The sequence below is a fragment of the Rhyacophila brunnea genome, unplaced genomic scaffold (genome assembly GCF_057557595.1).
Source record: "Rhyacophila brunnea isolate RB1 unplaced genomic scaffold, BYU_Rbru_1.0 scaffold_17, whole genome shotgun sequence".
NCBI classification, from domain to species: Eukaryota; Metazoa; Arthropoda; class Insecta; order Trichoptera; family Rhyacophilidae; genus Rhyacophila; species Rhyacophila brunnea.
Genome location: NW_028232827.1, coordinates 33,011,498 through 33,037,107, shown reverse-complemented (window position 1 = coordinate 33,037,107; position 25,610 = coordinate 33,011,498). Strand labels below are relative to the sequence as shown.

Below are 25,610 nucleotides of genomic sequence, written 5' to 3'. Positions count from 1 at the left end.
CTATTTTTTAATATAAATATTATATTGTTTATTATTTTAATGTCCAACAATATTGGCGGCAATTACTTTTAATCGTTTAAGTATCAACAAAATATAATTGTAATAAAAAATGATTTTCACTCAATAATTAAATAAATAAATACACGGTAAATTGAAATCTAAGGGGTCGACCATATATGACATCTTGCTTAGAGTGGTGGCAGGTGTCGATTTGTGGAAAATCAAAAATTTGTTTTTTTTTCAATAACCTATTGGACTATTTAAGCTTCATAGCCCATTTACACGTGCATAGGTTTACTGCTGGCAGTACGTATTATCGTAAGTATAAACACGTATTATCGTGCAAGTTGCAAGACTGTATGCATGGATCAAAAAAGTTCAGCGGCTTCTGAATTTTCATGGCGAACCTGACGAAAAAAATACGAATTACACCGCGCAGAGCATTTTGACGTTTACCGATTTTTACAATCTATCTGAACCTGTCAAATAGCACCACACAACGACAACAAACGCGTTCGTTTATGCTTGAAGAATCAGAATGGTGAGACAGTGAGCACTTTTGTGTGTAAATAATTATGAATTGTCACGATAGTTTAATTTATTTATACGCTACTGTTGTTAGTAAATCCTTGTGTGTGTACAGGTGCTATAATGTTATATTGGTGTCGTGCGAATTATTTTAGCTATCATGCTTTGCAAAGAATAATTAAAGTTTTAAAATAAATGAATCTATTGCTTTTCATGCTTTCAATAAATGTTATATTATATTTACACGAAAATACTTGTGCATTTTAAAAATAAATTAAAATTAATTACGTCATTTGGAGAAAACGATCATTTTCGTTTTCCCTAAAAAAATTGTGCTCGATGAGGAATCATCAGAAAAATATTTCAATATTGGATTTCTTATTAGTCAGTGCTTTTTTATTAGGATTTCGTATGCATGCTTAGTCTTCTCCATCGTGGGGTACGATGGGCTGGCGGTCAGCTCCGGTTGAGCCCCAGCGGGCGGACGCGCCACCCACCAGGAGTCCCCCCTCTGATGCAGCCCCCGCGCCAGCACCAGTTCCCGCGCGGCTATGACTCATACCGTAGCCAAGGTAAAGAACTAACCCTGAAATCAAACATTTAATAATATTTATTAGATACGTTTAAATTCAATTAACTGCTTTTTGCGGAAGACTTAACTTAACTTAGAAGATAGTTCTAGCTCGTTTATACGTGAATTGATTTACTGATGGCAGTATGTAATTTTGCGATCATAAAAAATCAAATATAAACATATACATTTTCGTGAAAGTATAAGAGTTGCATGGATCAAAAAATATTAACAGTTTCTGAATTTTCACGCGATAATTGCAAATAGCATAAAATATGCGCAAGTATAATAAATAACAAAAGTGTCAAACCTATCGAAAAAAAATACGAACTACACCACACAGAGTATTTTGAGCATTACCAATTTTTACAATTTATCAAATAGCACCATACAATAATTACAACGCGACACGCTATCGCTTAAGCCGCGTTGACACGGTCCAAGTACGATCCAAGTACACTTGGATCGAGTGCCATCCAAGTGACAGCTTCATACTATTTATTCCTATCCAAGTGTACTCGTATGAGACATCTTCATACTAATTATTCCTATCCAAGCTACTTGGACCGCGTCCTACTCATCCAAGTTAACTTGGATCGGAATAAATAGTATGAAGCTGTCACTTGGATGAGACATCTTCATACTAATTATTCCTATCCAAGTCTACTTGGATCGTTTTTGGACCGTGTCAACGCGGCTTTAAAGAATGTGATTGGCGAGACAGAGCGCGTAAACATCGCGATAGTTTAATTTATACACTAATGGTACTAGTAAATCCACGCACGTGTACAGGTGCTACTAGTTTAAGTACGCTAATAGGTAAGCCGTGTGAAACCGCTCTGACCATTTCAGTTCAATGGTATGGTCCCAGTTATCATCCAGAGTGAAACTCAAGTAATACATGTTATGAGGCGGCTCTCGTGGTGCAGTGCGTAAGGCGCTGGCCCTCAACCCGAGAGTTTGATCCCGGCGAGGACACAATATTTATGTGTTTTTCTCAAAGCCTGGCTGTTTGTGATTGTTCAAAATTACTAACAACCACTTTGTACGAAAAAGCAAGGACATGGTTATTAATAATTCTAAAAAATACATATTATGACGATACTATAAATTATGTTTTCGTATTAGAATATGAGCTTTTATTAGGAATCGGTGATTTCTGAATGTACCTTCAGTATATCCATAATCTCCCGGGATGTATGAAATATGGCGCCATCGTATTACAACTACATGCTTGTCAGATCCACAGCGTTCAATTGACATAAAAAACCAAGGAACATCGACCGGTGCAGTCGCCATTATCAGTCAGTGCAGAACTAGCATTTATTATTTTGGTAGAAATACGGACCAATGATACCGCTAGACCAAAGTCTGTACCCAGGCAGTCACATTTTCAGAATGGAAAGAACGCTTTTGAATCTCTTAAAAAAAATGTTCGCCATAATTAAACAATTTTGCTTGTTGAACTTAGTCGCTAAATATGATTTGCATTGGCAAAGTTGGAGTCGACATTCATTTGGAACATTGATAAGATGTGCTGCTGAATTGTATAACGTTCAATATTTAAAAAAAATGGGAAATATAAACGAATACAACTATCAGAAAGTGACGGAAAAAGTTATTGATACATAGTTTCAATAAATTGTCAACGATACAGTTTTCATATTGTAAGTAAAGCCTTACATATTATAATATTCAATAAGTATAGAAAGGAAATAAAATTATATTTACCAACGGCCATCCAGACGGCAAACCTTGCCCATGTGAGCGCGTTCAAATGCACCATCAGTTCTACGTTTGCCAGGATGGACATAGCAGGGAGAATAGGAACGAACGGAGCCCTAAAAGGTGGACGAACGGGACTCTGTTGGTGGCCCCATATCACGACAAGACCTGGAAATTAATAATATATTTTTAATTATAGTATTGATTATCCAATTTATAATAGTTTATCAAATTCTAATTCAAATTTATTTGTTTACATACAAATACATTACATACATTACAAAAATTACGACAACGATGGCCGACCGGTTTTGGCTTTGGTTTTTACATATACATTGCTTTTTCAATGTGTGTTTTGACTAACAGGTTGAGCAAGTGGCTAACATCTATTTCTCGTAAAACAAAAATCTGTTAATACAATTTTCACTCTTTATAGGTTGATAATATGAGCTTCTTCGATCGATGGTTTATAATAATAACAACAACAATAATGATAATAATAACAATAATAATCAACATAATGATAATAAGCTTTACAAATTACAAATTCAAGACGTTCACATGATATGAAATAGTTATAAATCTATATTAAATAATAACGAAATAAACGCAGTATTAGAAAAACATTAAATACAACAATAAATTATAAAGTAGATACAATATGGATGATCAATTAATTTAAGCCCCATATAAAAATAAAAAATACTCTGTGTAATTAAAATTTTCTTGATACAACAAACAATGTATAAAAAAATATTAATAAGAGCAAATAAGTTAAAATTGAGACAGACCCTGATGCCGTTTATGTTAACAAAGTAGTTAATACTTACAAGCAATCATCAGCAATATCATGATGAAGGGAGCCAGAAAACTTCCAACTGTATCCGGAGATCCAGAAAGTCTAGTATGGGCACATAGTGTGGCTGATAGTAATCCAAAAGCGGTGACTGAAAATGTCACTGCAGAGCCAGGAGCACATTTTCCCACCAGGGGCCGTAACCAGGAGTGATCGGCTCGGAGTCGTCCTGCCATCATTACCTCGTAAACCTAGTTAAATTGAAATTTAACTGCATTAATATTATTCATTCAATAAAACTTCAAATTTAACTTCATTAATATTAATAATTATTTATTTAGTAAAAGTGGAACCAGGACTGAGCCTTGCACAACACCATTTTAAGTACATTTGTGCAAAGTAAGACATTTAGTATTGCTAGTTGTTGATGAAGATCTTAAACTTGAATATAATTATATATTATTACTATTGGGTAATTAATAATCTTCCATAATATAATATTATTATATCAATGATTTTAGAGTAGAACCGCTAGACCAAACAATGTTTGAATTTATTACAATTAATTTTTATATATTTTAATAAAAATACCAAAAAATATTTTTATGGTATACCTATATTATGGTGGGTTACTGCCAAAAGTTGGTATGTCGCGAAATCATGTTATGGAGTAATTGCAATTTGAATGTTTGACATGCACTCTAAAATCAGGCGTAATGCTAATTTCTTTAATATCTGATGTCCTTGATTTTTTTTCTAGCATACATATTTATAATATACACATAATCCGTTTTTAGCTCTAAATATCTAAATTATCGACACACAATATTATTATGGTAAGGTGAATAAAATAGGCTATATTTGACTACAAAAACATTTGTAACTAGTCTTGGAATTCCAGTATTTCCAATCCCGAGATTGTCGGAATCAAGAAATCGATAAAAATCCCGGAATCCCGTATTCACCATCCCGCGTTTGCAAATAATAAAAATACCAGCATTGTTATAAGATTTAGAACAACAATTCAGTTATTTTTAGATTATAGTGTGTCCAGCACTTGTTGTATTGAAAATTCCGGATAAATGTTTACATAATAACATAATATATAACGGGATAAATTTGGGTAAAACAATATATTAAATAATAAAAATATTACCTCTGATGATATGGAGCCAGGATCCGTGACGGGTGTACCAGCCGGCGAGCTGTCCGGTGACAAATCCATTCCACCAAGTCCCAAAGACCTAAGTTCGGAAGTTGTAGCAGGTCGATAACGCAAGATGATCACAGCAGCACTAACTATTGTATAAGCCATAAGGGTTCCAATGGACATAAACTCCACGAGAGTCTCCAAGTCAAACAGAAGAGCAATAACGGCCGATGATATACCAGAAATAACCAGATTTACCAATGGAATTTGTGTCTTGGAGTTTATGTTTCCTAAGAAACTGAATAGTAAACCATCTTGAGCCATGGCATATAAACAACGAGGCAGGCTGAATAGGGAGCCAAGGAGAGAAGTGGTCATTCCACATAGAGCTCCAACAGCTACGGCATATTTAGCCCAATTCAGATTTAATGCCCCGAATGCTTCTGGTAATGCAGCATCTGGACTTATACTATAGAACGGTACCATCAGAGTTAACGCGGCCGATACCAAGACATATAGAATCCCAACGCATGTCATTGACACGATGGTAGCAACTGGTATAGCATACGTAGGGTCTCTCGCTTCTTCACTTGATGAAGATATACTGTCAAATCCAACAAATGCGTAGAAGCAAGTTGCTGCTCCAGCCAACACTCCTGAAAAGCCATACGGCATAAATCCGCCATGTTTCTCTGACCAATTATCTGTATCAGCGTAGCAGAAACCAACGGATATAACCACGACAATGACAGTTAAGTTGAGGACGGTAAGGGCGTTGTTTATGTAGGCTGAAGTTTTGACTCCCAGAGCTAGCAAAAGGGAGAATGCTATGCAAATGAAGAACGCGAGCAGGTCAGGGTATCGGCTGAGCAAGCGCTCGTGGAGTTCTCCGGTTATGGAAACCGTTGCGTTGCTCACGGCGCCACCGACCATGGAGTCGAGATAGCCGCTCCATGCTCTGGCCACTGATGCTGCACCTGAAATCATTCAAGAAGATTGTATCGTTTTAGACTTAAGGACTGTTTAGAAAAGGTAAACGAAATATAATTATATAATAAATATATTTTAACGTTTAGTGGGGGATACCAATGAAAGTAAATTATGTAACATGTTGCCTTCTAATCAAAACATCGACGTGCCCTAGAAAAACCATTATAAATCTGAAAATAGCGTATTAAGTTTTATTAGCTTTTTATAATATCATATTTTTTGTGCATGTCCTGTAAAAATTTCAGGTCTCTAGCATAAAAATTGACAAAGTTAGGTTTTCGACGATTGTGCAATATATCAACATATTGCGTCGACTAAATTTGTGTTCACAGAAATTTCCGAAAAGTATAGTCATATCTAAATAAGCAACGTGTCGTGCGCTCCTTCTTTTGAATAAGAGGCTCATAATACTTGCTATTACGCTCTTTCACGGATATTTGAATATACACCATGTTTTATATTGATGTATCACATAAGACTCGTAATTTGTTTTGGTATATCTTCGAAAAAGATTGATATTTTCAGAATTTATACGCATTAATAATTAAAAACTGGTCAGTAGTATTATATCCGAATGTGAAAATATTATATTACTTAATATAAAATAAATTCCTCGTAGAAAACAAATTAATTTGCATTAAAATTTGTGAAACTATATTATTTCATCACCTGTTTCTATCCACTGTGGTAAAGGCCTCCTCACGTTTTCTCTATTCTTTTTGGTTAATTATTTTTTACGGGCACGTGATTTCATCGAACTTAAATATCTTGTCAATATAGCATATTATTATAATTCTAATTATCTTACGTTCCTCTAAAACTACTGGATTATTGCATTCATTCAGCGGTCGTTTCATCTGCGATATATTATGTCCGGCCCATCTCAATTTAAGGGTTGGACATACCTAAATACGCCGCAGACTCTTGATTGCTCATTTATTCATTCGATCCTTTTTCTGTATTTGTGTGTGTTCGTCAACATATACGTCATTATTGTGACAGATTGTAAGAATCTTAATTTTTCGGATTTTCTGTTAATTAACAAGACATAAAAATTTGAATGCTTATATTGGAGACTGAAAACACACGTTGACTAAACACACTGCTATTTAAACTCAACAAAAGGTTCAGTTCAAACGTTTTATGCACTCTGCCGATAATTTTGATACGTATTATACCACCATGTATCCTAGTAGGAAAACATAATATACACTAATAAAATAAATTGCTCTTGAAATTATTACAAATTCCTACAAAAATAGTCGGTAATGTTATTTCTAAATTTGACAATTTTTATTATTTAATAGAAAACAAATACCTAGTAAAGATACTTAATTTTATTATTTGTGTAATGGAATACATAGTAATTTTGGACTGATATTTATGACACAAACAAGTTAAATAGGTAATCCTTTTTATGACACTTCGAAATAGTGAGTTTTTACAAAAGACCGATAAAATTTTGTGGGAATATTACCTTTTTATAATAATATTATGACTTCGGCTAAGATCAAAATAAATTCAAACATTAAATTATTGAATGTGGGCCTAAGTACAGCACATGTACATAATATTTTTGCAAATATGACAATGTAGCCAGTATTGTTATTATATTATCACTTTAAATATGTATCGTAGACAAAATCATTAAATTTACTCACTTCTAAGTATCCTGGGAAAATAATTTTGTTTGGCGGGATGTCCTAAAAGGATTAGGCGGGCTTTCAAAGAGACGCATTTATTGGCCGCAATAAAACATTAACAAAAATATACAAAATGCAGCCAAAGAAGCATTTATTCGTTTCTACATAAATATTGAAGAATTTCTTTTAATTTTAAATTTTTGGGCTTGGTGCCTTATATTATACCTATATATTATTATAATAGAAATTTAGGAAAAGATGAAACAAATAAAACGTCGTGTAGATGGTGAAATGTACACAGAATAATTTCTTCGTTTAACTTTCCCATTGATTAGCGACTGAGAATTTTTATCATTAATTACAAATATGTATTAAGTACCTACCTATGTAATCTTTGTGTTTATGACTAGTGACCTAATTGGTATTAATTTATATGATTTTATGATCAACGGTTTATAATTATCGTTATTTTATTTAAAATTTAATTAGTACTTATACCATGTCTGATCGCGCAAAACATATATTGCATTTAGCATCGGGTGGACTTCAAAATAAATTATCAATTAATTTTGAAAAATCTAGTAGTGGTAAGAGTGGTAAGTACATACATTTACATACTTTTTACTTATTGATTATGATTGTTTTATTATTATGAAAGTTATTAGCTATTTAATCCTAGTAAAATTGGACAGAGTTTACATTTTGTATAATTACCTAAATAAAAAAGAATAAGATATGAATGAAAATTGATAATAAACCCTGTTTCTTTGAAAGTTTATAATGAAACGCTTAGATAATGATATCCACGATTTAAAGAAAATACTATTTGATAACCAATTAGCTTATGTTAATATTAAGTTGATTAATTTATAAATTTAATGCATATCGCAATGATTGCTGGTTTGCGCCAACCCTCTAAAATAATTTAATTTTGTGCATTTCTTCATTGTAATTCATACTTATCTGTATTTTTATATATTTAACTATTTTACTATTTAAATTAGATATTTTATGAATATCTACCAAATCATGGTATCTAATGTGCTTGTGTATTGATTTACAGATTATACTTGTATATTGGATGAAGCAAGTGGCGTATTCTGCAATGTGAAAAACATGGTGAATGAAGAATCTCTTGACAACGATGAAGTCATAGGTAAGCATAATATGATATAACCACTATAACAACGTAAGACTATTAAAATATTATTCGATTCTTGGTGAAGAGACTGTGTGTGTATTAACCACTTATTAAAATATAATACAATTTATGTAATATTATTTGACATAATTTCACAACAAACAGGACCGTTTTTTTATGCTTCAATAGAAGATTTTATTTTTTTAAAGATTTTGTGTTGGTTTATAAGTTTTATAACACTATCCAATCAAAGTAGAAGAAACTAACCCTCATAGGTAGTAAATTATGGGGAATAAGTATTTGAATTATATTGCGTTTTATATTGATAAAACCTATTTTTTTGTTATATATGTAGCAGCCGATCTATGTATTTTCTGAATACCACGAAATATTGAGATGTTAGAAAAGATTTAAGTTTTAATATTTCTGAAAAATAAGCAATTCTATAAGGTTAGGTACTGTAAACTCATCTTTAGGAATGTTTTTTACTGGTATCACTCTGTTATCTACTTTTTTAATCATAGGGTATATACATTGGAGTATTAAATTATAATTTTATATTTTGTTTTTACAGATTCTAACGATACGACAGATAAGGATTACATTTCTAGCTATTCAGAATACTGTCCCAGTATAATTTCGTTTACATCAAGTGCTCCAGATATTGACGAATATTTTAAATGCGCATCTCCTGAAGTTTTGGATTACTTAATGGATGAAATATCGAAACCGCAAACTGATTCAATACAAACATACCGCAATGATTATCAAGATATTGCGATTCCGTCCACTTCAGTGCATTGTAATGACATAATCGCCATTCCAGAAATCATAATGGACAATGATACCTTGACAAATGAAAAACCAAATAATCCCAATTCGACTACACATGATGAAAATGATGTACGATCAACGTATTCTCCATCTAAAGGTGCAAAGAGAAGACGACAAGAAATTAATTGGAAAAAAAATATTTTGAAAACATCAATCAATACTGGCTCCACATATATTTCGAAGGCAGGAAAAATAGTCGATGGTGTATAAACTATCCAATAAAAGTAATAAAATGTGAGATATTTGTATTAGCATCAAATAATTAATAACATTATGATTGTTCTTTCCATATTTTTAATTTAAATTGTGTTATCAATAATCCAATAAAATTAATTAAATGTGATTTATTTGTATTAACATAAAATAATTATTAACAATATGATTGTTCTTTCCATATTTTTAATATAAATTGTGTTATCAATAATCCAATAAAATGTGATTTATTTGTATTAACATAAAATATTTATTAACATTATGATTGTTCTTTCCATATTTTTAATGTAAATTGTGTTATTATGTATAAAAATAAACATTTTTTCTCTCTCGTAGTTACTTGCGTTATATTTTAATTTCTTACATAACTTTTTTTATCCTTCCATAATTACTATTTTCCTGAATAATTTATATTACTTATTGTACATATTAACGATATTTATATAAATAACTAAAATAATTTACATTTTTTTTTGATTTTTTAAAAATTATCATACTTAGATACTTTTCTGTAATAAAAACTTCGTACAAAAAAACTGTATGTCAATATGTCTCCTTACTCTTTGTCATTATTTTGTATTCACGCTGTCCTATTTCGAGCTAAATAATGCGCTATAATGGTTGTTCCGTACAAGAGCACGATAACTATGGTTGTGTTTAATAAAATCGTATAGAGTAAGAAAAACGCGACGTAAAAAACCGTTCTATACCAGAATATAAGTCTGCTGTGCGGAGTCAGTGATCTATTTTGTCCGCGCAAAAGCATGTTGAACCGAGTCAAAACATCAAGCGCGTAACATTATTCCAAATAAAAACGATTTTTGGTCATTATCTTAGCTGTTAATCAATTAATCACCATTAAATTTTGATAGAAATATAGACCATAAAATGGTCTATCTGATTTACTTAAATAAGATTAGAAAAAACTCACTCATTTTATATGATGAATTTAATAGCGTAAATATTTTAGTTTTTTCGCTCTCCTGAACATTTGTGATTTTAGACTTACACCGGTTTTTCCTGGGGCCGTTGACATATGGGACAGAGTGAAAGTTACATTAAAAAATGGTTTTGAAGCAACGTTATTTTTATTAAGTGTACTTTAATTGAGCTATTTACGTTGACAGCTCTTTCGAACTATAAACCCATCTTTGGAACGATCGAGTATAAAGAAGAAGATGATTTTATGAACCGAACAGCTGTCAATGTAAATGACTCAATTTAAGTAGACTTAATAAAAATTGCTATGTTTCAAAACCATTCTAATGGAGGTTATACCACGTAAAAATTAGTCCAATTAATGACTACATAAAAATACTTTATTTCAAGGGATTGTTGTTAGCTATTCCTTTAAGCCATTCAGTATTTGCACTGGATCAATAAGCATTGAAACAAATAACTTTTATTCAACACTGAACCCGTGACGCACGGCTTTGTATTTAAGTATGTATTATCATTTAATCGGTCTAATAACTAGGCCAACATACATGCGGCCTGTTTTCGACAGATTTTCTTTTATTTTAAAATCCAAGATATCAAGATGAAAAAGCCAGTCTATAAGCTGTGCAAGTTTCATCAATATTGGTTAGGTAGTTTTTGAGTTATAACAAATTAAACAGATATAGATACAGGCAAAAAGACAAAGTTTTAGTATATTCTGTACTTAGACATTGTAAATAGTCCAAACGCTGATTGATCGGAAAATATTTGAAAATCACAGACAGATACTTCCATTTTGTTTATTAGTATAGAGGCTTGTCGTAGTTCCATTCCATTCTATTATATTTTTATCTGTTTATTACTATCATGTAAACGATGGATAAATTATTTCAAATATTGACTGCCCTGATTAGCTTAATTATTATTTTCTAGTTCATGTACCTACCTATCATGTGCTCGAGCACAATATTCCAACCGATGACGAAGGCCCAGAACTCCCCCACGCTGACGTAAGTGTAGAGGTAGGCACTCCCGGCACGAGGAACCCGGGTTCCGAACTCGGCGTAGCATAGCGCCGCCAGAAGCGATGCCAAGCCCGCCAGTAGGAAACTGAGGAAGGTCGCAGGGCCAGCCAGTTCGTGGGCCACTGTGCCAGTTAGGACGTAGATTCCGGCGCCTACCATGTGTCCGATACCTGAAAATATATTTAAAAATTGATTATCTATCTCTACCAAGGCCTGAACAAAAACGAACCATAAGTGCGAGTGAGTAAGCATACGGCACGCTTATATCTCCGCTCCATGCGTTAGAGTAAGATAGAATTTCTATTCACTTTAAAATCAGTATTATCACTAAAATATCGTTAAAATCCTTAGTGAAAAAATAAACATCTTCTAAAATAATACATTTTTTTTTAGCAAAAAGGCAGTAATTGCACCTATTCATTGCAGTTACTGCTTGTTTATTATTACTTTGTTTGTATTTTAATATCCTACAAATAAAAATTACCACCGTTTTTTATTAATTCACAGTACCTACTAAAGTTTGAGAAAAAACACATTATGTCATTTATCTCGAAAGTGTGTGAGAGTCAGTTACTGCCTTCTTCCTTAGAAGGGCAGTTTAGTGTCCAGTAGTTACCTACCTAAAATTAATTTTCATGTACCTATCACATCTCGTTCATCACAGAAAAATCGTTGAGACCCTGGCATTTGAAAATGTGCTGTTGATGTGAATATGAATTGGTAAAATATAATAGTTACTGGATAAAGTTTTAGCTCTTGCGTTGTCGAAATCAAGTGTGCACAGTCAACTCATCTTATGTGAGGTTGAACCGACTCTGATGATTAGAAAGTGTTTATATAAATTGAAAACTAGATGTACATTTTACCTAATAGAGTAATGTCAAATGTCGACAGACATCTGTTGAGTTGAGTGTCCATCGGGTCGTCATCGAGGGGCCTCGTTCTTCCGAACCTCAGACAGAGACCAGCCAGGACCCTTGCCAGGACCTGTCTTCGTGCGCCGGCCATGATTGAGCCTCTGAAAATAAAACAGTTTGAACTTAACGTAAGTGTGTATTAAGAAATTATGTACCTACTTTATATTATGTAAAGTTGTATTACAGTATGCTTTACAATACTTAATTAAATTTGAAATGCTATTAAAGTTTAAAAGGAGCATTGTTATATACGGCAATCTTAAAGAAAATATATTGGAAATAATAGACAATATGAAAAAACGAGGCATATACGATCACGCCAAGATTAAATATTAATATAGGTCGGTAAATAATATTGTATGTAGAAGGTATGTGTCATAGTATCGCACTTACCATGAATAGAAAGTGGTAACGTGTCCGCTTATAAAGTCGTAGACGCAGGTTCGATCCCGCGTCTAACAATTATTAAGGCGATACTTCAGTGAAAGGGCAAATAATTTTCAACTATAGGTGCGACGAAATTTTGAACTCGCTGGCAGTCTGAGAGCGAACGTCCAGGTGTCAATACGTCAATTTGTTTCGTGGTGGCGACGGGGGTATTAATTCTTAAATCGTGTAAAGATGACTAAACGTTACCCATTTACTTTTAAAAGAAAACATGTCAATGAATATATTATTATTCACGCGTCATTTGCACCCGCGACCCGCAATCCGCGCATCGCCTAGCCATGATATTTTTAGACCATGCCTCAACTGAGGTATAGCCTTAACACACTTTCTTTTTATGTGTAATTGGTCCAGAGCAAGAGCTCTATAGATTGCATTGGCGATGGGTGGAAGGTAGTGTTACGATCCGACATAAATAGTGCACACCAAATTTTGACAGTTATAGGTACTTATTTGTTTTCATTGAGCTAATACAACACAATAGTTTAGGTATGCTGTCGGCCATCCGACAAAAATAGTGCACATTTTTTCAGTTACTTACCTACCTTACCTTACCTACTTATATTAATATGTTTTCGTTGAAGTAAGAAAGTAAGAATAAGTACATAATATTACAGAAGATGTTCGATATTTTTTTGAATTCCTGCCTAACCAAACAATAATCGATAAAAAAAAATCAATCTATAAAATATCTAAAATTGTGTATGGTTTTAACACAATCACTGCTGACCTGTTAATTAATATTTAATTACCACATTTAAATAGCATGTTAATTATATCTAATGGCCAGGCGTGCCAAACGCGCCAGTCGCGGTGTCGGCACTAAATGAGTTGATGGCATAATATTATATATTTTATCAATAATTGAATATTTTTTAACTGTTATTCGCCACCCACCCTTCGCCATTGAACTATTATACTACTTTCTGCCTGATCAGAAAGTCTAGAACTGTCCAGAGAAAAATAAAAATTCGTATGGAAGCAAGTCTGGGATACTACTTGTGGGAGAAACATTCTGTATGTGATACAGATCTGTGTGGAGTGTGATGAATCAGGCATAATAATGAATGAATAAACAGGTACACGTAAAATGGTGGTACAAAACGTCCGTGTTGATTATAAATAATAAGTGGATGCAAGATATACATTTACATATATATTATTTTCATTATCCTTTGTACTAATATTGATATGAAAATGATATGTAACAATATAATTAATTAACTTAGGAATAACCGATAACACCGATAAAATAACAAGTACGTAGTACATTATTTGATGCGTACCAAATAATATACTAAGTAGGTTGTTGTTGTCATAATGTAAACATAGTCACTATTCAGGGTATTGTAATTCATTATTCATCCACCGCCTACCCATTAAAGTCAACCAGTAGAACGTAGAATGATAAGAAAATTATCTATGAAAAAGCTTATATCAAATTATATCAAAAATAAGAGCTTATAGTCAGCGATTTCATCTGCGTGGAGTAAAAATAAAAAAAAGAAAAATAGGCTCCGGTTGGATTGAGATCTGAAAGAAAATTGAATAGGATTTTCAGAGATGTCGGCAACAACTATTATAATATGCGCTCTGAAAAGCTGTAATATGTACACTCTTTCCATGAGTTGCATCCCTTAATAGTGTGTCACCCCTTAGCAACGGATAACCTACCTTCTGTCTGACCAAAACTGTATGGGGTCCAATTCAAGGAAACATTTAATGATAGTGTCACCCAGAATGCTATAGGTGAGGGTTTAAATTAGGAATTTTTTTTTCCTAAAATAGCATTTTTCTGAATTATTATGTATATTCAATGATGTTAACATTCTCAACTATTATACATATATAATTACCCCACGATGGCCGCGCGGCTTAAGCGTTGGCCTATTGCGTCGTGGGTCCCAGGTTCGAATCCTGGGTCTGGCAAGTACACATATTGTTTTTCATTTATGTATGAGTCAGAGTATGAACCTAATAGGTTGAGCAAGTGGTTGACATCCATTTCTTGTAAAAACAAAATCTGTCAATACAAACCTCCACTCTGTGGAGGTCCATATGATGCTATTAGGATCGGACACGGTCGGAAAATATATAATAAAGCCCATGACGTCCGAGCAGCTTATGCGTCGGCTTATAATATCGTTGGTCCCAAGTTAGAATACCGGGTCTGGCAAATACGCATATTGTTTTTCAATTTGGAATTGGAGTCAGAGTATGGACCTAACAGGTTGAGCAAATGGCTAACATCTATGTCTCGTAAAAACAAAAATCCGTTAATACATACCTCCACTCAGTGGTGAAGGGTGGAGGTAGGCTGTTAAGATTCAACATTGATAATGATCTTTAAAATATCAAAACATATGTATTGTTTAATGGCAGAATTAAAGATATTTTATAGATAAACGAATATTTATTGACTGTTATGTACCATGGATTGGATTAGGCAGGTTAATTGAATTTTAAAAACTAACAAACTATATTTACTTGTCTTAGTTCAAGGAAAACAAATACGTTTGACTAATAAAATTTAGTATGTACTATTTATGTCAGATCTTAACGGCCTACATCCACTCTAGGTACGAGTAGGCCCACATTATGATCTTATTAAGATCGGACATGGTCAAAAGAAAAAAAATAGTTAATAAATTTTTAATAAAAAAAATAATTTTAACGATAGCTGTTTCGGATTTTACACCACCATTAATATAATAAAAATAAGCGATATGTTATCATTGAAATAATAAATTTCTTTTGTAAAATCTGCTTACCTCTTAGAAGTCAATAATTATTATCATAATATTATTATATTGAGATACTATTACACATTAGTCACTGGAAAAACCTTCACAATATATTATACATCATTAATTCGTAAGTATCCTATAAATATGTATATTTAATGAAACTGATTGAACCAGCTGTCAGCTGATGGTAATAAGTAGGTACATCGATTTTAAAGACATGCTAAAAAGACAGTATTTTTAACAAAAACAAACAAGGAATTACTAAGTTAAGAATGGCATTATTAAGTTACTATAGCCGTTAATATAATAATTATCTAAGGAAACTGTGGTTTTGGATTATAACCATATGTTTTTCATGACTCATATAATTGTCTGATATCGCTTTTGCTATGATAAGAAATACGTTTATCGTATTATACTTAACATAGGTAAATAAATACAATGTTAGTTAATACAAAACAAATCCGTTTTTTGTCAATCGAATATGACTATTGTTATCGAAAGCTGACGTTTAATTATTAACAATGAATGCAAAAGGTTATCAGATGAATCTGGTTAGGTGAGAATTTTACTTGATTTTTTTTGTAGTAACTGATTAGTTTGAAAGTTAAAAAAACTGAGGTTGATTATGTTTCCGTTTCCTTGTTAGATTTTTTAGTAAAGCGATAAAATATTTTAATTGTTACTTACGCGTGAATGTGTGGCAGGATAGACTGTGCGCGAACTTGTGGTATTTAGGGAAAATTTCGTCAAGTGTTTGCGCAAACGCGTGGCGCCGATCGATGGGCGCCATGTTGGATGCTCCCCACTAACAAGTGGCTGCTTTGCCGATGGGACAATGTCATTCAAAGCCATTCATATGGGATATTGAGAAAAAAACCATACGACTACCCATTGCGTATAATTTATAATTCGTATATCTAGAGGCAGACGTCAGAACTGTATCGTCATATGATTTTTTTTTTTTTTTAAATCGTATTGATTATTGTATTGCTTTTTAGAAATCTGTGCCAACCAATGACTAATGTCATCTTTTTTACAAATTTAAATATAATATTATATTGCTCTAAGAAGCACAACTATTTTATGCATGTTTATCTTTTTCTTCCCGGTGCTGAAACTAGAGCTTGTCATAAAAAAACTCGTCTCGAAGATTCTCGAGAAATAATCAGAAAAGTCCATTCTCGAATTTCAAGAAATTATTTTTCTGAAATTTCTCGAGAAAAAAATTGTTATATTTTCGAGAAATCAGAATATTGTCACTAGGCTTAGCTGCATACCGCAACTGGAATTTTAAAGAAACTGAATAGAATATCTCAACACTGCTACTTTGATTTTATTCTGAACGGAATTTATTAAATGTACCGGTTAAAATATCTTTTGGCCGAAATAGGTAAATAAAAGAGTCTTGAATTTATATCAGAAAATATTAGAAAAATATTGGATCGTAATTTTAAATGTGATATGTGATTTTTCGAGAAATCAAAAAAATAATTCTCCAATTCTCGAGAAAAAAAATCTTGATTTCGAGAATTTTCGAATCTCGACCGACAGATATATAGATTAAGACAAATATAATATTAAAGTTTTAACGATGTGGGTTCAAGTTACAACAACTGATCAACGTTACTCAATTGAATTTTTATTAAAACAAAAAAACTTATAATAGTAATTATATATAAATACTTTTCTAAGATTATTGCTTGTGTTTTCTTTTCAATTTTTTCAGTATGAAGAGTTCAAAAGTCCACGACACTATCGGAATGATCAGGAGAACGGTTAGAAAATAAAATGGCATTTCAAATTTTCCTGTGAACTCCCGAATCAAACCTGAAAATGAAAAAAAAAAGGTTTTTAAAGCAAATTAGAAAAAAAAAAAATTGTTTGTTTTCGTCACGATAACACCTCGTATTATTTCGTCAAATGGCTTAGCAGTTTATACGATTGGAGACTTTCAAGATGTTGCCCCATAGAGTTACTATGATGAATGAGAAGGTTTTAAGATGACCTGCCAATAAGGTTAGAGATTTTGTCTACTTAACTATAAAGCGCAGAAAATTTAAATACTTAGGCCTTATTTTCCGGAATGAGAAGTAATATTTAGTCGAACTCATAATGCAATGGAAGATAGAAGGCAGTACAAACTTAGGTAGAAAGAGATTCTTTTGGACAGATAACTACTGTAAGTGTTTCAATGTCCAAGGCGTTGGGGATTAGGATTAGATAAACTACACATTGGTTGCACACCTTCAATAGAAGACGGTACCAAAAGAAGAAAAAAATAATTATAACTTTATAAGGATAAACTATGAATGTAGATTTTGTTTCCAAAACATTACAATTTATTATTAAAATTTTGTATTTGATAGACTTGAGTAAATTACACCATGATCAATAGTAATAATATGAACCTATACAGAGAGAAAGTTGCATTAGCAGATTTTTGTTTTTACGACAAATTGATGTTAGCCACTTGCTCAACCTATTAGGCACCTAAATTTTGTCAGACCCGAGATTTTAACTCGGGATATATGGTACTCGTATTATAAGCCAATATATTACCGCTTGGCTATCATGGGCGAATTTATTTAAGTAGGTATAAGGAACTTTTACTTGTCAACGTAAACCTCGCTATGACGTTTCGAATGTTTACTTATCTATAATTTTGCGTCATTCTCTTGCTGCTGGAGTAAACGAAAATATTTTTATTATATTATACACTCAATTGCCTTTAAAAAAAATTTTGGGTGCAAAAGAAAAAAAGGAGAAATGTTTAAAATCTCTACTTTCCAGAGTCAAAAGAAAATTTAGTTTTGAATTTTTTTATGGTGATTCCCCCTTTGTCTCACATATGAAATTGAGGTGACTTTATTGGCATGTCTTTATTAAGGATAGAAGATACTTTATACTAATTTAGTGGTTGAACTGTGTACAAAAAGAGATGGTTATGGCGAAAGAGGGAGCTTGGGGCAGACAAGAGAGAAGTGAAGATGTTTCCGGGAGGTGGTCAAGATCCACATTGTTTTGTAATGGCGCTGATGATGAAATGATAAAATCGGCCAAATTAAACTCACGATAATTTTTATAAAGCCTTATTTTCTTTCGCATACAGATTTATTCCCGCTTTTCAGAATCTGGATCTTTTATTTTGTTTTATAAAGGGCCAGCAGTAACGTGACTTTTCAGGTGGCTCTCGTGGCACAGTGCGTAAGGCGCTGGTCTTCCACCCGAGAGTTATGAGTTCAATTTCTGGTGAGGATACTATTTATATGATACTCTTAAAGCCTGGGTGTTTAAGATAGTTCAAAATTACTAACAACCATCTTGTACGAAAAAGCAAGGACATGGTTATTAATAATTCTAAAAAAGTGACTTTTCACAGGGATATTATATAACGTTAGTATTCATACGCAAATAATAATTATTGCATGCGAGATTATAATCAAACTTATTTCAAGCCACCCTGTCGAAAATTCAAATTTAATCGTCCGTCGAAATTTTTACTCACCAATAAGAGGAGAAATGGAGCCATTTAAGATTCCTGTAACTACCATGGTGAGTCCAAAAGCTGAAGCGTATCTCTCCATTGGTAATATTTCTGCGCACATGAGTGGCTTGCAGACGTAATACCAGCCCCTGAAGAAGCCCAGAACCGCTGTCATTATTGCTACTCCAATGAAATCGTTAAACTGGAGGAAGACTGCAAGTAAGCGATTATGATATTATATGAATATAATTTAGTTTTGGAGATTAGAAGCAAATATAAATAAACATTTAAAATATGAAGTACCACGGAGGAATGGTACCTACCGATCGAGAAGGTTTTTAACCAGGTGATTCTGGACAATCGGCGTCAATTTGTTTTAATTATTATTCTAGATATCTATAAGCAAGTAATAGCACCTATACAATTGCATGAATCTACTGGCACCAATAGTGTGTATTTTAAACTATCGCGATAATAATTGTTTATACTTATTACAACTTACACATGCATGGATTCAGTGGCGCACCCAAGATTTAATATTGGGGGGGGGGGGCAAGGAGGAGAATATAAATTAGTCCCATAGGCTCTTTTTCTTCTCACAGCCTAATTTCTCGTTTATCGGTCTTTTGTCTGTTGCACTCGGCGTACCTACTCCATGGTCCCCGCATCCTGAAACGGGCCCTCAGGCTAGGATGTTTGGCGGGCCCTCTACCTACCGCTAAGATTAAAGGCAGTGTGAAACACTACATTAACGTTTTTCAAATTGTGCTTTAGTTCAAATTAAAGGTAACTTATAAGTGAATTATTGGCGATTTTTAATACGTCTACTTTAATAGTGGAGCTGTCGAGTATCGACACATAGTAATCAAAAAATATATTGTACAATTATATAATTGAAAATGTTCATGGTCACGAAGCATAATAGCCCCGCATGCGACTTTTTTTCCGGCCCCCTCACAGCCCGGGCCCAAGACTAGAGCCCTGTCAGCCCTCCCCAGCCATATCATACGCCACTCCGGAATTCGGGTGGACACTGAGAATTTTTCGACAGTTCCATTAGGGATTGGGTTTCTAAAAAAACCTGACATTAGAGTTTCGAAATTTTTGTGTTAGACATTAAAATCTAAGAAATTTTTCTAAAAAGGGTGCTGGAGAATTAAAATCATTTTCTTGCCGTGTTTTTATTTGTCTAAGCCCAAAGGTACAGTTTATTGACGTTCAGTTTCAATCTTTAAAATTATTCTGATAATTTTCATGTTTGGGGGGTGCCATGGCCCCTTGCCCCCCCCCTGGGTGCGCCACTGGATGGATTTATTTGTAGCAATAATGAGTATTTTAAACTATCATGACAATAGTGCTGACTGTCTCTCCAATGTCATTCTTTAAGAGTAAGCGAGTAATTTTATGATACTATTTGACAGTTCGTAAAAAACGGTTATCCGCAAAATGAGTCTCTACACGGTGTAGCTTGTTTTTTGCCGGGAAGTTCACCACTATCGTTCTACTATGCAGGCGCAGATCGAAAATCGCATGAAAATTTGGAAGCTTCCGAACTTATTGAATTCATGTAAGTACCAATTATTGTGTGAAAATTCAGAAGCTACTGATTTTTTTAAATCCATGCACGCAATATTGCAATATGCACAATAATACGTGTTTACATGTGCATTGTCTTGTTATGTTAAGGCCTCGATAATACGTATTGTCAGCAGTAAATGCATGCACGTATAAACAGGATATAAATAAGTTAGTAAGTAAATAAATAAATATATGAATTAAACTAAAATGAATGAATAATGATAAATGAATACATCGTCACTGTCCTGGTAGAAGACACTAATTCGAAAAAATGACATAATGAGTTAGTTATACCAAAATGTTCCTTATTTCAAACTTTACCGTCTGGAAGAAATAAACAGTCTTTATTTGAAAGTCATCCTTTTTACGATTACTTAATAAACTCACATGATAGACCATTTAAAACATTTTAACAACTTCAAAGTCAAATTACTCAAAACTAGTATTCTCCAGCTAGTGTATTCTGCCAGAATAGACGACATAATATTATGTATGAGATAAATTAATAAAATATATGAATGAACGAATTAACGAATAAACGTTTTTTACTCACTTAAACGTCCAATTGTTGTGCCAATTAATCCAAAGTAGCAGAGATAGACACTATTCACGCGGAAAAAATTTCCCACCAAAATCAGAAGCATTTTTGATATAAGGTCAGCTATTGAAGTAATAGAGATTATAGTCGCAACTTCTATCTGAAAGAAATGTATATACTGTAATTATAACTTTTTTAATTGGGTCCTGGACCAACGGTAGCTCATATATCTTATTATATCTTATTATATCTCATTATATTTCATTATATCCATTTAATACCGTTTAATTACATTTGTAAAGCCATATTCCAATAGTAATAGTGGGAGCAGTACGTAAAATTGTAGATCAGTGAACATTCCAAAGGTCATAGCGAGATTTACGTTGACAAATGAAAATTCTTTGTACAGAGAGAAGTCCACCCATTTGTTAAGTTTAGACCTGATAATACAATTAATTGTTTTAGTATTGTTAAAGGTAATACACTTAAAGGTAATTATCAACAAAAAACGTTTTATAGATTTTCACGCAACGCTACAATTATATAAATCGATACACACAAAGACCTTGAAGAAAACCTTGGTCTATAGAGACGAAGCCTAAATATTTGAAGAAGTGAAGGTGAAATACAGTTATTTAAAAAAAAAAAAACAAATTTTTGTGGCGAGCCTGGGAAAAACTGCTCTTCTCATTGGCGACTAACAAGCGTACCAACGCAACGACTATAATATGCCTGCAATCAGGCGCGCACACATACATATTGTTTAGGGGGGTGGTCAATTTTGAAAGTATATCCATAATATTTCTTACATATTTTTAATGCGGCGGGAGGGGATGGGGTTGAGAAAATCTAGCAGGTGCCACTGACTTCCTATGCGGAATACCGAATTTTTTCAGGTAAATTTCCCATACCATTAAATGAATTCACAAGATTTATATTTTTTAGTAGTTATTTATTTCTCAGAAGTGTTATAGGTAGGTCTGTTCAATAACACAATGTAATATTCGTATATCTTGTTAATTATTCGTTGAATAAAATAATAGTTTATTGAATCGTTAGCGAGTGCATGTAGGTTATAACTAAAATTTGGAGAGATCCTGACACTGGTTGGTAATTGAGGTATATTAATACTTTGATTTAAAATACAAAAGCAGATTTTGTAAGTGCTTCAGAGAGTATAGTAAAAACCAAAAGTTAACTTCGTCATCATTAGATAGGACACGTATATATTAGTAGTCAGTGCACATTAGCGTGAATCTGGAGAGACGCAGGTTCGAACCTGCCGGGTGTCGTATTTTGTTCAAAAATATTTTTTCTAGTGTTTATATAAGTGTTTTGAAATTATGGATGTTCCAAAATTTATTAGTTATTAAGTTAAGTAGTTTAAATACCAAATAGTCGTTTTTTTAATCGCTCGGATGTTGTGCTCAATTTTGTGTGGTTTATTTAAATCCTTTCCTGTGTCATTATCAACAATCAATTGGTTTTCCATATTGACAACAGAGCTGTTTTCAATTTCCATACCATTATCTGTTTGCGTTTTCATTTCAGGATTTATTTGAGCCTGTAGTTTGGTACTGCCTTTGTTGGTTTGTGTAGATTCTCCTGAACATAAATTTTAAATTATTTAATATAACATAAATATAATAGACAAATGAGGGCAGCCATCTTATTTATAATGTTTAAAACTGAGGGACAATGATAACTGTCCATGTGATGGCAATGTAATACAGTGTGGTATTAACTTTACCTATACGATGTTAATAAAATCCGTCCGTTCTGGTGATTACACCTTGAGTTACCGTACAAAATTGACAATATTACTGTATGTAAGGAAAGTTCCTATTTTGACAACATAAATAAGTCTACTTAATTATGTTTCAGCATTATTATTTTGTTTTATCTATAAAATTATCAAAATCAAACCTTAATTATAATCATAATATGAGTATTTCTATAATTTCTATACATTATTATAGCCTACAAGCTAATATCTTGATCACAACGCTTACTTTCATATCTCTTTCTAACATTTAAGTATGTCTCTCTTTGTCGCATACACTATTATATCTTTTGTTTGTAATGGAACGAAACGCTCTGTTTGCAGTGTGCATTTATAATTTATTACAGGTAAATGAAATCTGACGGATATAGAGTAATTAAACGTAATTACTGGTAAATGCTATTGTCTTTGAAAATAATAGCATTTTAATTACACGTAATATTGATGATTCTAGGAACAGCCGAAATATAAAGATGACAAGGTGCATATAAACTAAAATATTTTCAGTTTAATGGAATGGGTTACCTAAGATGACAGCAATAACGGGAGTATTAGCAACTCAATACTAGACAACGACACTAGGCTCTCGAAGTTCTATGCAAATAACACAACACGGAATTGATGTCTAAAAATCTCATTCAATGTCTACTACACTACAAAATAAAGACAAAACCACTATACAAAATATCTACTACTTCATCATCATAATCATTATCAGGGGCGTGACAACCCGGTGTGGGTCCTGGCCTCCTCCAACAGCTCCCTCCACCTGTCCCTATCCAGTGTGGCCGCTTTCCAATTTGGTACCCCCAGAATACGGCAGTCACTGGCAGCTCCATCTAACCAGCGAATCTTTGGCCTCCCTCTTCTTCTACGTCCTATTGGATTGCTCACTCTCTTTGACGGTTCATTATCATTCATACGGTGCACATGACCTAGCCATCGCAGTCTCCCAATCTTAATTGATTGAACTGCGCTGCAATCTTCGTACAGCCCGTAGAGCTCAGCATTATATCTTCTCCTCCAATTGGTGCCATCCCTGATTGGTCCATATATACGGCGGAGAATTTTTCTTTCAAAGATGTTCAGGGCTCGTTCATTTAGTAGAGTTAATGTCTAAGTTTCCGATGCGTAGGTGAGCACTGACTTTACAAGTGAGATAGTAAGCGGGACTTAAAATGTCTTAACAGACCAAAGTAGCATTTATTCGCAGACATGATTCTCTTGTTGATTTCTTCTGTAATATCATTATGTCGAGTTACAAGAGATCCAAGGTATATGAAACTGTCGACCGTATCAAACTTGTATTCACCAATATCTAACTTTGGTGCGACTTCTCGTGGTGTGACATAGACAGGCATGTATTTAGTTTTTGCCTCGTTTATATTTTGTAAAACCATTCTTTTGGCAGAGGCTTCTAGTGCTGTGGATGCCTTTTTTAGCGCCAATTCTGATATGGTAATGATGTCGATATCATCGGCATACGCCAGCAGCTGCACAGGCTTAGTAAATATCGTGCCGCTGCCACGGGCATCAATCTTTGCATCACGTATCGTCTTTTCTAGCGCAATATATCTACTACTTACTGACCATAAAAACAGTAGCTAATAACTATTATAGACCCTATCTAAGATGTGTAATGCAATTAATGTACAAGTTACTCAAGCAATTTTTAATATTTTTTACTTAATCAAACATTATGCCCTTATTATTTGATATTAACTTATATTGAACTTTACTCAACTATAACTAGTAGGTACTTATTACTTTAATATAGCGTACAAACATACTTTCAACAACCTATACATATGTGTATAAAAAAAATCTTAGGTAGGTACTTAAAATCTAATCTAATTCATTCAGCAACATATTATTTTATTGTGATAACGACATTATCTCTATATGTTCAACCCCTGAAAAATATTGTCCTTCGAAAATCGAACCTACTGTCAAAGTAATGAGATGACTATAATAGTGATTCTCCCTGTCTCCCTCTTTCTCATACGTATAATATGGTATATCTTATTGTTTGTGTTTTAGATTCAATTATTTGTCTGCTGCATCATATTTTGACAAGCGGTGACGCTGTGCTAATGTTTCATCCTCGTCCATAGTGTTTTTATAGTGCATGTTGCTTAAGAGGCTACAGCACCCTATCCCTATTATTTATAATCTACCTTAAATATATGTTAGGTCCACTAATTTCTTATATAAACGCCACTTTATTGATTATTTAACACTTTCACTTCTATTTATCGACTCCTGATTTAATTTGAATCGAGTGTATTTTGAAATTGACATTTTCAGATATATATTTATATATCTTTCTCAAAATCGTCTTTCCTATGTGACATTATATAGATATTTCTTTATACCTTTCCGTAAACCTGTCATAAATTAATTGTAATATATAATACTATCTATATATTACTCGATATGATACTACTCTACTATAAGCTTCTGTCAAGTTATTATGAGATAATCATTTATTTTCTTTCACGACCCAATTAAAATAAACGATTCTACTATTCTTATATTTTTCAAATTTAGAATTTATG

The 25,610-nt window shown here is 33.0% G+C and overlaps 1 protein-coding gene across 1 annotated transcript; it reads right to left on the bottom strand.

The window, feature by feature from the left end:
• Positions 1-241: 241 nt before the first annotated feature.
• LOC147073969 (cationic amino acid transporter 4) lies at positions 242-12,567 on the bottom strand. Its single transcript, XM_085944334.1, has 6 exons — positions 12,422-12,567; positions 11,477-11,725; positions 4,777-5,747; positions 3,655-3,871; positions 2,831-2,992; positions 242-1,114 (listed from the first exon to the last, which is right to left on the bottom strand). The coding sequence occupies exons 1-6, from the start codon at positions 12,561-12,563 to the stop codon at positions 948-950; spliced, it is 1,908 nt and encodes a 635-aa protein (XP_085800460.1). The 5' UTR covers positions 12,564-12,567; the 3' UTR covers positions 242-947.
• Positions 12,568-25,610: the final 13,043 nt, after the last annotated feature.

Excerpts from the sequence above, each read along its gene's own strand:
- LOC147073969 (XM_085944334.1), bottom strand. The coding sequence starts at position 12,563 with ATGGCCGGCGCACGAAGACAGGTCCTGGCAAGGGTCCTGGCTGGTCTC. Across the intron at positions 5,748-11,476 it reads TGTGCTCGAGCACATGATAG|GTGCAGCATCAGTGGCCAGA; the intron begins GTAGGTACATGA and ends GAATGATTTCAG. Across the intron at positions 2,993-3,654 it reads GATATTGCTGATGATTGCTT|GTCTTGTCGTGATATGGGGC; the intron begins GTAAGTATTAAC and ends ATTAATTTCCAG.